The sequence below is a fragment of the Pleurodeles waltl genome, chromosome 6 (genome assembly GCF_031143425.1).
Source record: "Pleurodeles waltl isolate 20211129_DDA chromosome 6, aPleWal1.hap1.20221129, whole genome shotgun sequence".
Lineage (NCBI taxonomy): Eukaryota > Metazoa > Chordata > Amphibia > Caudata > Salamandridae > Pleurodeles > Pleurodeles waltl.
Window position 1 is genome coordinate 1235924302 of NC_090445.1, and position 13471 is coordinate 1235937772.

Sequence of the window (13471 nt, forward strand, 5' to 3'; positions counted from 1 at the left end):
CTGGAATCTGACAAGAGCCACAACTTTTCTCCCACCCAGCGTTCCTCCAAGTCTCCCGATAAAAATGGTACCTCACTTGTGTGGGTAGGCCTAGCGCCCACAAAAGGAAATGGCCCAAAACACAACATGGACACATCACATTAATCCATAAAAAATAGAGGTGTTTTTTACAAGGTGCCTAACTGTGGATTTTGGCCTCTAGCTCAGCCAAGGCCTGGGGAAACCTTTGCAAACCAGCGCAATTTTGAAAACTAAACACCTAGGGGAATCTAAGATGGGGTGACTTGTGGGGCTCTGACCAGCTTCTGTCACCCAGAATCCTTTGCAAACCTCAAAATTTGGCCCAAAAAACACTTTTTCCTCACATTTTGGTGACAGAAAGTTCTGGAATCTGACAGCAGCCACAAATGTTCTTCCACCCAGCGTTGCCCCAAGTCTCCCAATAAAAATGGTACCTCACTTGTGTGGGTAGGCCTAGCGCCCACGAAAGGAAATGGCCCAAAACACAACGTGGACACATCACATTTTTCCACAGAAAACAGAGGTGTTTTTTACAAAGTGCCTACCTGTGGATTTTGGCCTCTAGATCAACCGGCACCTGGCAAAACTAGCAAACCAGCGCATTTTTAAAAACTAGACACCTAGGGGAATCCAAGATGGGGTGACTCTAGGGGCTCTGACCAGGTTCTGTTACCCTGAATCCTTTGCAAACCTCAAAATTTGGTGAAGAAAACACTTTTTCCTGACATTTCAGTGACAGAAAGTTCTGGAATCTGACAGGAGCCACATATTTCCTTCCACCCAGCGTTCCCCCAAGTCTCCTGATAAAAATGGTACCTCTCTTGTGTGGGTAGGCCTAGCGCCCACAAAAGGAAATGGCCCAAAACACAACATGGACACATCACATTAATCCACAGAAAATAGAGGTGTTTTTTACAAAAGTGCCTACCTGTGGATTTTGGCCTCTAGCTCAGCCAAGACCTGGGGAAACCTTTGCATACCAGCGCAATTTTGAAAACTAGACACCTAGGGGAATCCAAGATGGGGTGACTTGTGAGGCTCTGACCAGGTTCTGTTACCCAGAATCCTTTGCGAACCTCAAAATCTGGCAAAAAAAAACACTTTTTCCTCACATTTCGGTGACAATAAGTTCTGGAATCTGGGAGGAGCCGAAAACGTCCTTCCACCCAGCGTTCCACCCAGTCACAAGATAAAAATGCAACCTCACTTGTGTGGGTTGGCCTAGCGCCCACAAAAGGATATGGCACAAAACACAATGTGGACACATCACATATATTCACAGAAAATAGAGGTGTTTTTTACAAAGTGCCTACCTGTGGATTTTGGCCTCTAGCTCAGCCGGCACCTGGGGAAACCTAGCAAACCAGCACATTTTTGAAAACTAGACACCTAGGGGAATACAAGATGGGGTGACTTGTGGGGCTCTGACCAGGTTCTGTTACCCAGAATCCTTTGCAAACCTCAAAATTTGGTGAAGAAAACACTTTTTCCTCACATTTCGGTGACAGAAAGTTCTGGAATCTGACAGGAGCCACACATTTGCTTCCACCCAGCGTTCCCCCAAGTCTCCTGATAAAAATGCTACCTCTCTTGTGTGGGTAGGCCAAGCACCCACGAAAGGAAATGGCCCAAAACACAATGTGGACACATCACATTTTTCCACAGAAAACAGAGGTGTTTTTTACAAAGTGCCTACCTGTGGATTTTGGCCTCTAGCTCAGCCGGCACCTGAGGAAACCTAGCAAACCAGCACATTTTTTAAAACTAGACACCTAGCGGAACCCAAGATGGGGTGACTTGTGGGGCTCTGACCAGGTTCTGTTACCCAGAATTCTTTGCGAACCTCAAAATCTGGCAAAAAAAAACACTTTTTCCTCACATTTCGGTGACAATAAGTTCTGGAATCTGGGAGGAGCCGAAAACGTCCTTCCACCCAGCGTTCCACCCAGTCACCCGATAAAAATGGTACCTCACTTGTGTGGGTAGGCCTAGCGCCCACAAAAGGAAAGGGCCCAAAACACAACGTGGACACATCACACTTATTCACAGAAAATAGAGGGTTTTTTTACAAAGTGCCTACCTGTGGATTTTGGCCTCTAGCTCAGCCAAGACCTGGGGAAACCTTTGCAAACCAGCGTAATTTTGAAATCTAAACACCTAGGGGAATCTAAGATGGGGTGACTTGTGGGGCTCTGACCAGGTTCTGTCACCCAGAATCCTTTGCAAACCTCAAAATTTGGCCAAAAAACACTTTTTGCTCACATTTCGGTGACAGAAAGTTCTGGAATCTGACAGGAACCACAAATGTTCTTCCACCCAGCATTCCCCCAAGTCTCCCAATAAAAATGGTAGCTCACTTGTGTAGGTAGGCCTAGCACATATGAAAGGAAATGGCCCAAAACACAACGTGGACACATCACATTTTTCCACAGAAAAAAAGGTGTTTTTTACAAAGTGCCTACCTGTGGATTTTGGCCTCTAGCTCAGCCGGCACCTTGGGAAACCTAGCAAACCAGCACATTTTTTAAAACTAGACACCTAGGGGAATCTAAGATGGAGTGACTTGTGGGGCTCTGACCAGGTTTTGTTACCCAGAATCCTTTGCAAACCTCAAAATGTGGTCAAAAAGCACTTTTTCCTTACATTTCAGTGATAGAAAGTTCTGGAATCTGATTGGAGACACAAATTTCCTTCCACCCAGCGTTCCCCCAAGTCTCCTGATGAAAATGGTACCTCACTTGTGTGGTTAGGCCTAGCATCCACAAAAGGAAATGGCCCAAAACACAACGTGGACACATCACATTTTTTCACAGAAAACAGAGGTGTTTTTTACAAAGTGCCTAACTGTGGATTTTGGCCTCTAGCTCAGGCGGCACCTGGGAAATCCTATCAAACCAGTGCATTTTTTAAACCTAGATACCTAGAGGAATACAAGATGGGGTGACTTTTGGGGCTCTGACCAGGTTCTGTTACCCAGAATCCTTTGCAAACCTCAAAATTTGGTCAAAAAAATTACTTTTTTCTCACATTTCAGTGACAGGAAGGTCTGGAATCAGAAAAGAGCCACAATTTTTCTCCCACCCAGCGTTCCCCCAAATCTCCCAATAAAAATGGTACCTCACTTGTGTGGGTAGGCCTAGCGCCCACAAAAGGAAATGGCCCAAAACACAACATGGACACATCACATTAATCCACAGAAAATAGAGGCGTTTTTTACAAAGTGCCTACCTGTGTATTTTGGCCTCTAGCTCAGCCAAGACCTGGGAAAACCTTTGCAAACCAGCACAATTTTGAAAACTAAACACCTAGGGGAATCTAAGATGGGGTGACTTGTGGGGCTCTGACCAGGTTCTGTCACCCAGAATCCTTTGCAAACCTCAAAATTTGGCCAAAAAAACACTTTTTCCTCACATTTCGGTGACAGAAAGTTCTGGAATCTGACAGGAGCCACAAATGTTCTTCTACCCAGCATTCCCCCAAGTCTCCCAATAAAAATGGTACCTCACTTGTGTGGGTAGGCCTAGCGCCCACGAAAGGAAATGGCCCAAAACACAACGTGGACACATCACATTTTTTCACAGAAAACAGAGCTGTTTTTTTACAAAGTGCCTACCTGTGGATTTTGGCCTCTAGCTCAGCCGGCACCTGAGGAAACCTAGCAAACTAGCACATTTTTTAAAACGAGTCACCTAGGGGAATCCAAGATGGGGTGACTTGTGGGGCTCTGACCAGGTTCTGTTACCCAGAATCCTTTGTGAACCTCAAAATCTGGCAAAAAAAACACTTTTTCCTCACATTTCGGTGACAATAAGTTCTGGAATCTGGGAGGAGCCGAAAACGTCCTTCCACCCAGCGTTCCACCAAGTCACCCGATAAAAAGGGACCTCACTTGTGTGGGTAGGCCTAGCGCCCACAAAAGGAAATGGCCCAAAACACAACGTGGACACATCACATTTATTCACAGAAAATAGAGGTTTTCTTTACAAAGTGCCTACCTATGGATTTTGGCCTCTATCTCAGCCGGCACCTGGGGAAACCTAGCAAACCAGCACATTTTTGAAAACTAGACACCTAGGGGAATCTAAGATGGGGTGACTTGTGGGGCTCTGACCAGGTTCTGCTACCCAGAATCCTTTGCAAACCTCAAAATTTGGTGAAGAAAACACATTTTCCTCACATTTCAGTGACAGAAAGTTCTGGAATCTGAGGGGAGACACAAATTTCCTTCCACCCAGCATTCCCCTAAGTCTCCTGATGAAAATGGTACCTCACTTGTGTGGGTAGGCCTAGCACCCACAAAAGGAAATGGCCCAAAACACAACGTGGACACATCACATTTTTTCACAGAAAACAGAGGTCTTTTTTTACAAAGCGCCTAACTGTGGATTTTGGCCTCTAGCTCAGCCTGCACCTGGGGAATCCTAGCAAACCAGTGCATTTTTTAAACTTAGATACCAAGAGGAATCCAAGATGGGGTGACTTTTGGGGCTCTGACCAGGTTCTGTTACACAGAACCCTTTGCAAACCTCAAAATTTGGCCAAAAAAACACTTTTTGCTATAATTTCGGTGACAGAAAGTACTGGAATCTGACAGGAGCTACAAATGTTCTTCCACCCAGCGTTCCCCCAAGTCTCCCAATAAAAATGGTACCTCACTTGTGTGGGTAGGCCTTGTGCCCACAAAAGGAAATTGCCCAAAACACAACGTGGACCCATCACATTTATTCACAGAAAATAGAGGTTTTCTTTACAAAGTGCCTACCTGTGGATTTTGGCCTCTAGCTCAGCCGGCACCTGGGGAAACCTAGCAAACCAGCACATTTTTGAAAATTAGACACCTAGGGGAATCTAAGATGGGGTGCCTTGTGGGGCTCTGACCAGGTTCTGTTACCCAGAATCCTTTGCAAACCTCAACATTTGGTGAAAAAAACACTTTTTCCTCACATTTCGGTGACAGAAAGTTCTGGAATCTGACAGGAGCCACAAATTTCCTTCCACCCAGCTTTCCCCCAAGTCTCCTGATAAAAATGGTACCTCACTTGTGTGGGTAGGCCTAGCGCCCACAAAAGGAAATGGCCGAAAACACAACATGGACACATCACATTTATTCACAGAAAATAGAGGTTTTTTTTACAAAGTGCCTACCTGTGGATTTTGGCCTCTAGCTCAGCCGGCACCTGTGGAAACCTAGCAAACCAGCACATTTTTTAAAACTAGACACCTAGGGGAATCTAAGATGTGTGACTTGTGGGGCTCTGACCAGGTTCTGTTACCAAGAATCCTTTGCAAACCTCAAAATTTGGTGAAGAAAACACTTTTTCCTCACATTTCGGTGACAGAAAGTTCTGGAATCTGACAGGAGCCACAAATTTCCTACCACCCAGCGTTCCCCCAAGTCTCCTGATAAAAATGGTACCTCTCTTGTGTGGGTAGGCCTAGCACCCACGAAAGGAAATGGCCCAAAACACAACGTGGACACATCACATTTTTCCACAGAAAACAGAGGTGTTTTTTAAAAAAGTGCCTACCTGTGGATTTTGGCCTCTAGCTCAGCCAAGACCTTGGAAAACCTTTGCAAACCAGCGCAATTTTGAAAACTAAACACCTAGGGGAATCTAAGATGGGGTGACCTGTGGGGCTCTGACCAGGTTCTGTTACCCAGAATCCTTTGCAAACCTCAAAATTTGGCCAAAAAAAACACTTTTTCCTCACATTTCGGTGACAGAAAGTTCTGGAATCTGACAGGAGCCACAAATGTTCTTCCACCCAGCGTTCCCCCAAGTCTCCCAATAAAAATGGTACCTCACTTGTGTGGGTAGGCCTAGCGCCCACAAAAGGAAATGGCCCAAAACACAACGTGGACACATCACATTTTTTCACAGAAAACAGAGCTGTTTTTTTACAAAGTGCCTACCTGTGGATTTTGGCCTCTAGCTCAGCCGGCACCTGAGGAAACCTAGCAAACCAGCGCATTTTTTTAAACTAGACACCTAGGGGAATCCAAGATGGGGTGACTTGTGGGGCTCTGACCAGGTTCTGTTACCCAGAATCCTTTGCGAACCTCAAAATCTGGCCAAAAAAACACTTTTTGCTCACATTTCGGTGACAGAAAGTTCTGGAATCTGACAGGAGCCACAAATGTTCTTCCACCCAGCGTTCCCCCAAGTCTCCCAATTAAAATGGTACCTCACTTGTGTGGGTAGGCCTAGCGCCCACAAAAGAAAATGGCCCAAAACACAACGTGGACACATCACATTTATTCACAGAAAATAGAGGGTTTTTTTACAAAGTGCCTACATGTGGATTTTGGCCTCTAGCTCAGCCGGCACCTGGGGAAACCTAGCAAACCAGCACATTTTTGAAAACTAGACACCTAGGTGTCCTGCAATTTGATAAAGTGTTGTTTTGACCAATGACTTTGTGTTTCACCACTGCGCATATTAGTCGCTCAATGTTCACCAGTAGCACATGGTATGTTTTGTTCAGTTTAGCCGCCTATGGGCTTTGACATTGCATTAGTCATTACATTCTGTATTGTGCCTATTGGCTTTGACATGGCATTAGCCATTACTTTCTGTATTCAGTTTAGCCGTCTATGGGCTTTGACATTGCATTAGCCATTACATTCTGTATTCTGCCTATTGGCTTTGACATGCTGTATCCAGTCTAGCCGCCTATTGGCTTTGACATTGCATGCCTATTGACTTTGACATGATGTATTCAATTTAGCTGCCTATTGACTTTGACATGCTATTAGATATTCTGCCTATGGGCTTTGACATGATATTATATATTGCATTTTGTATTCAGCTTAACTGCCTATTGGCTTTGACATGATATTCAGCTCCGCTGCCTATTGGCTTTGACATGATATTATACATTGCATTTTATATTCAGCTCAGCTGCCTATGGGCTTTGACATGATATAAGACATTGCATTTTGTATTCAGCTTAGATGCCTATTGGCTTTGACATGACACTAGACATTGCATTTGATATTTAGGTTAGCTGCCTATTGCCTTTAACATGACATTGCATTTGATATTTAGGTTAGCTGCCCATTGCCTTTAACGTGGAGTTCTGTATTTTTCCAAGCTGTGTTTTTGCACCAGAGAACCAAGATGTTTTGCTCTCACAGTAGACTAGACCTGATAAGAGAGAGTACATGGGCGTCGTTTCTCTTCCCTTGAGCTTGGGAACAGGAGTAGTCTTGGAGACCTGGCCAGTCTCCAAAAGGCTTGCTCAGTTTCCCAGGTCTGAGAGGAGGGGGCACACCTTTGTAACGAATGTAACAGGCTGCAGAGAGTCAGATTCGAATCTGCCGGACCTCGTGCTGGAGCTTGGCGCAGGCTGCCAGCAATCCCGTGTGGGTAGATGAATCTCTCTTTCTCGCGGTTGACAGGGGTCCTCAGCTTGCAGACCTTAGAAAGATGAAGCTGTGAATAGTTCCCACACGGTGAAGTATTTGTTTTGCTTTGCATACAATATCTTATAAATATAACCTGCTGTGTATATTGCAAACTGATATATTTTGTTTGATTAACGCGGACTTGAAAGCTACTAATTCGTCATTCATTCATAAACATTGTGGTTGGGGAAGAATAAAATAACAATAAAAGTCTTCTTTGACCTCAGAAGTGCATTTCTGTTGTGTTATGTTAGTGCTTAGAGACTAAATAAGAGGAAAGCACTACAATTGGTACCTGGAGTCGTGGGGTCGGTCATTAAGAGGTGATTAAGGGGTTTGACGAGTTAGTAGATTTCTAAGTGCACAGTTTAAAAGTGTAATTGTTTTTTGTTGTTTGGAGAATTACGGAAATTGTTTTCTGTTTGGGGAATCACAGTAGCACGGCAGACCATGTCTGAGAATACATGTGTTGATGAACTGCCTGATGGTGCTAAGAAAAACTGTGAATTGTTTTCTGTTTGGGGAATTACAGAAGAAAATGCATGTGTAGCTAAAAGGCCTGATAATGCTTTGAGAAATAATTCCCGTTGTATATATGTAGAAAAAGTGTGTTTTGGAAGTAATGATGACAGAAAGGTCTGGATACCTTTATCTGCTTACAGAGAAATGCAGGAGAAATGTAGGCAGTTGGAACATGAAAATAGGAATTTACGTGAGCAAATTAGCCAGGATACAATAATTCAAAATAAGACTGAAAGTTATAAAAGGGCTGTTTTTGAAGAATCTTTCTTGTCCCATTCCAGTAATGAGGGGGTTAAGACAGCTCCGAGCTGCACTGAGTTTCCGTGTGAGCCAGGGTTTTTGGCAGCCAAAATGCATTCCTTAACTGATAACACGGAGGAGAGAGACCAGAATGTGATTTACGAGTTACTGTTGCAAAATGCACAAGTAAAACGAAGGATTTTAGAGCAAGACACCCCGAGTTTCATTAGCTTGTTTGATTTTTGGAAAAAGAATAGCCCTCATTTGAGAGAAATCCTAACACTGTTGTATATGGTCACTGTGAAAAATAATATGCAGCTGCGCGCTTGTGATTTGGCAAATGAAATAATGCAGACTTTAGGTTTCTGCGCAGTGCAAGAAGGAAAAACTGATGTACATTTAAATCATGAACAAGGAAAGAAAATAGTGCCCCTAGCTAGAATCATACAATGGATCTGGTACTTGCAAGACAGGGCTAGAGTACCACAGATAAAAGAGTTACCAATGAAATTGTGTGCACCATTTGAATTCGTGTCTACTGAAGATAAAAAGCATGTTTGTTTTACTGATGATTCATTGACTGAAATGTTGTTTTCTGGCACCGTAGAAGGAACAGAGTTGTATAATGTGTGTCAGATTTTAAAGCAAGAGCTACGTGAGATGTGTCATTTTTACGCTGATTTTTGGTTCTTTGATAATGTTTTAGCCACATGGCTTGTACCTAACTGGTTCAATTACCTTGCAGATGTTAATCAGAAAAATTCAGAGAGAGAAGTGTACACCCAGAATTCTGCCTTAGTGGGGATGGCTATGTGGGTGCCCCAGAAATGTGAAAAGGCCACTTACAGGTGGGCAGAGATGAGAGAGATGCACATTCCCCTAGATTTGATAAAAACTGTGCAGCACGCACAAAAGCAATCTGTCATGCAAGCAGTCACAGAGCAGTTGGGGAGAGGAAAGTTACCAGAACAGAAATGGCAAATTGATCAGGTTTTAGGGAGAGTGATTGCTGCAAATTACCAAGGAAAAATCGAAATTATGCTGATACCTAGAAAAGAATCTGATTCATTCATACAAATTGGAGACAGAATGGCCCAAATTGACAAAAGTGCAGTGAATGGAGGTTTGGTAAAGAATGAGTCTGCCCCAGCCCTTCTGACAGTGCAAGAAAAAGGAAGCTGTGGCGCAGCAGATAAAAACCTCAGTACTGATGTGTGGGCTGAAGCCCCAAGTGACCCTCCAGAACCTGCAGAAAATATAACAAAGGGCCCCAAAAACGTCCTGCTGATTATAAAACAGGGAAAGAAAGAGGAAGGGTGCAGTTTAAATGAAAAATGTTATTTGCAAGAAAAGTCATACTTGTTTCTTTTGCAGATCCGACCACGTTTCGCCACTGTCCCTGAGTGTGCTGTGTGGTCCCCCTTCCGGTGTGTGCGTGTGGGGTCGGGGAAGGGACCGAATCCCCAACCTGAACCTGGCTGAGTAAAGTGCCAGCACCATGGATCCATTTTGCGCAAACTGCGCCTTCAGTTCAAGTTCAACTTGTTTGCTGTGTTTTTTTTTTTTCCCCTCTCGTATGGAACTCTGACTTTTGCTTACCTTCCAGAAAACCTTTCAGGTGGACCGTGCATCTTTACATGAGTAGAACTCATGCCACATCAAATTGCTAACACTGTTGAATTAGAGACTCATTCAGAAAAAAAAAAAAAAAAAATTGCCCAGTCTTTTCTATGTAGATGTATCTGATGTGAAAGGTTATGAGATCAATGTGTTAATTCACTTCTATTGCTTTACAGGGATTGCTTTGATCATTGAAATTTGATTTGCTGATAATGTTTTTTTTTGTGCTGATGTTTTTTGTTTTTGGTTTGACACAAGAGATATGTGAAACAAGAATTCATTGGTCAAAGGGCGGAATGTCCTGCCATTTGATAAAGTGTTGTTTTGACCAATGACTTTGTGTTTCACCACTGCGCATATTAGTCGCTCAATGTTCACCAGTAGCACATGGTATGTTTTGTTCAGTTTAGCCGCCTATGGGCTTTGACATTGCATTAGTCATTACATTCTGTATTGTGCCTATTGGCTTTGACATGGCATTAGCCATTACTTTCTGTATTCAGTTTAGCCGTCTATGGGCTTTGACATTGCATTAGCCATTACATTCTGTATTCTGCCTATTGGCTTTGACATGCTGTATCCAGTCTAGCCGCCTATTGGCTTTGACATTGCATGCCTATTGACTTTGACATGATGTATTCAATTTAGCTGCCTATTGACTTTGACATGCTATTAGATATTCTGCCTATGGGCTTTGACATGATATTATATATTGCATTTTGTATTCAGCTTAACTGCCTATTGGCTTTGACATGATATTCAGCTCCGCTGCCTATTGGCTTTGACATGATATTATACATTGCATTTTATATTCAGCTCAGCTGCCTATGGGCTTTGACATGATATAAGACATTGCATTTTGTATTCAGCTTAGATGCCTATTGGCTTTGACATGACACTAGACATTGCATTTGATATTTAGGTTAGCTGCCTATTGCCTTTAACATGACATTGCATTTGATATTTAGGTTAGCTTCCCATTGCCTTTAACGTGGAGTTCTGTATTTTTCCAAGCTGTGTTTTTGCACCAGAGAACCAAGATGTTTTGCTCTCACAGTAGACTAGACCTGATAAGAGAGAGTACATGGGCGTCGTTTCTCTTCCCTTGAGCTTGGGAACAGGAGTAGTCTTGGAGACCTGGCCAGTCTCCAAAAGGCTTGCTCAGTTTCCCAGGTCTGAGAGGAGGGGGCACACCTTTGTAACGAATGTAACAGGCTGCAGAGAGTCAGATTCGAATCTGCCGGACCTCGTGCTGGAGCTTGGCGCAGGCTGCCAGCAATCCCGTGTGGGTAGATGAATCTCTCTTTCTCGCGGTTGACAGGGGTCCTCAGCTTGCAGACCTTAGAAAGATGAAGCTGTGAATAGTTCCCACACGGTGAAGTATTTGTTTTGCTTTGCATACAATATCTTATAAATATAACCTGCTGTGTATATTGCAAACTGATATATTTTGTTTGATTAACGCGGACTTGAAAGCTACTAATTCGTCATTCATTCATAAACATTGTGGTTGGGGAAGAATAAAATAACAATAAAAGTCTTCTTTGACCTCAGAAGTGCATTTCTGTTGTGTTATGTTAGTGCTTAGAGACTAAATAAGAGGAAAGCACTACACTAGGGGAATCCAAGATGGGGTGACTTGTGGGGTTCTGACCAGGTTCTGTTACCCAGAATCATTTGCAAACCTCAAAATTTGGTGAAGAAAACTCTTTTTCCTCACATTTCGGTGACAGAAAGTTCTGGAATCTGACAGGAGCCACAAATGTACTTCCACCCAGCGTTCCCCCAAGTCTCCCAATAAAAATGGTACCTCACTTGTGTGGGTAGGCCTTGCGCCCACAAAAGGAAATGGCCCAAAACACAACATGGACACATCACATTTATTCACAGAAAATAGAGGTTTTTTTTACAAAGTGCCTACCTGTGGATTTTGGCCTCTAGCTCAGCCGGCACCTGTGGAAACCTAGCAAACCAGCACATTTTTTAAAACTAGACACCTAGGGGAATCTAAGATGTGTGACTTGTGGGGCTCTGACCAGGTTCTGTTACCAAGAATCCTTTGCAAACCTCAAAATTTGGTGAAGAAAACACTTTTTCCTCACATTTCGGTGACAGAAAGTTCTGGAATCTGACAGGAGCCACAAATTTCCTACCACCCAGCGTTCCCCCAAGTCTCCTGATAAAAATGGTACCTCTCTTGTGTGGGTAGGCCTAGCACCCACGAAAGGAAATGGCCCAAAACACAACGTGGACACATCACATTTTTCCACAGAAAACAGAGGTGTTTTTTAAAAAAGTGCCTACCTGTGGATTTTGGCCTCTAGCTCAGCCAAGACCTTGGAAAACCTTTGCAAACCAGCGCAATTTTGAAAACTAAACACCTAGGGGAATCTAAGATGGGGTGACCTGTGGGGCTCTGACCAGGTTCTGTTACCCAGAATCCTTTGCAAACCTCAAAATTTGGCCAAAAAAACACTTTTTCCTCACATTTCGGTGACAGAAAGTTCTGGAATCTGACAGGAGCCACAAATGTTCTTCCACCCAGCGTTCCCCCAAGTCTCCCAATAAAAATGGTACCTCACTTGTGTGGGTAGGCCTAGCGCCCACGAAAGGAAATGGCCCAAAACACAACGTGGACACATCACATTTTTTCACAGAAAACAGAGCTGTTTTTTTACAAAGTGCCTACCTGTGGATTTTGGCCTCTAGCTCAGCCGGCACCTGAGGAAACCTAGCAAACCAGCGCATTTTTTTAAACTAGACACCTAGGGGAATCCAAGATGGGGTGACTTGTGGGGCTCTGACCAGGTTCTGTTACCCAGAATCCTTTGCGAACCTCAAAATCTGGCCAAAAAAACACTTTTTGCTCACATTTCGGTGACAGAAAGTTCTGGAATCTGACAGGAGCCACAAATGTTCTTCCACCCAGCGTTCCCCCAAGTCTCCCAATTAAAATGGTACCTCACTTGTGTGGGTAGGCCTAGCGCCCACAAAAGGAAATGGCCCAAAACACAACGTGGACACATCACATTTATTCCCAGAAAATAGAGGGTTTTTTTACAAAGTGCCTACATGTGGATTTTGGCCTCTAGCTCAGCCGGCACCTGGGGAAACCTAGCAAACCAGCACATTTTTGAAAACTAGACACCTAGGGGAATCCAAGATGGGGTGACTTGTGGGGTTCTGACCAGGTTCTGTTACCTAGAATCATTTGCAAACCTCAAAATTTGGTGAAGAAAACTCTTTTTCCTCACATTTCGGTGACAGAAAGTTCTGGAATCTGACAGGAGCCACAAATGTACTTCCACCCAGCGTTCCCCCAAGTCTCCCAATAAAAATGGTACCTCACTTGTGTGGGTAGGCCTTGCGCCCACAAAAGGAAATGGCCCAAAACACAACGTGGACACATCACATTTATTCACAGAAAATAGAGGTTTTCTTTACAAAGTGCCTACCTGTGGATTTTGGCCTATAGCTCAGCCGGCACTTGGGGAAACCTAGCAAACCAGCACATTTTTGAAAACTAGACACCTAGGGGAATCTAAGATGGGGTGACTTGTGGGGCTCTGACCAGGTTCTGTTACCCAGAATCCTTTGCAAACCTCAAAATTTGGTGAAGAAAACACATTTTCCTCACATTTCGGTGACAGAAAGTTCTGG

General features: G+C 43.7%; 1 protein-coding gene across 1 annotated transcript; it reads left to right on the plus strand.

The window, feature by feature from the left end:
• Nucleotides 1–6409: 6409 nt before the first annotated feature.
• Nucleotides 6410–11383, plus strand: LOC138300780 (uncharacterized). The gene is made up of 2 exons (XM_069240550.1): nucleotides 6410–9039; nucleotides 9566–11383. Exons 1-2 carry the CDS (start codon nucleotides 7880–7882, stop codon nucleotides 9675–9677), a joined length of 1272 nt encoding a protein of 423 aa, XP_069096651.1. The 5' UTR covers nucleotides 6410–7879; the 3' UTR covers nucleotides 9678–11383.
• The last annotated feature ends 2088 nt before the right edge of the window (nucleotides 11384–13471 follow it).

What these genes read in the sequence shown, in the direction of transcription:
- LOC138300780 (XM_069240550.1), top strand. Translation starts at nt 7,880, where the DNA reads ATGTCTGAGAATACATGTGTTGATGAACTGCCTGATGGTGCTAAGAAA. An exon ending in TGTGAAAAGGCCACTTACAG is followed by an intron (nt 9,040 to 9,565) that starts GTGGGCAGAGAT and finishes TTTCTTTTGCAG; the next exon opens with ATCCGACCACGTTTCGCCAC.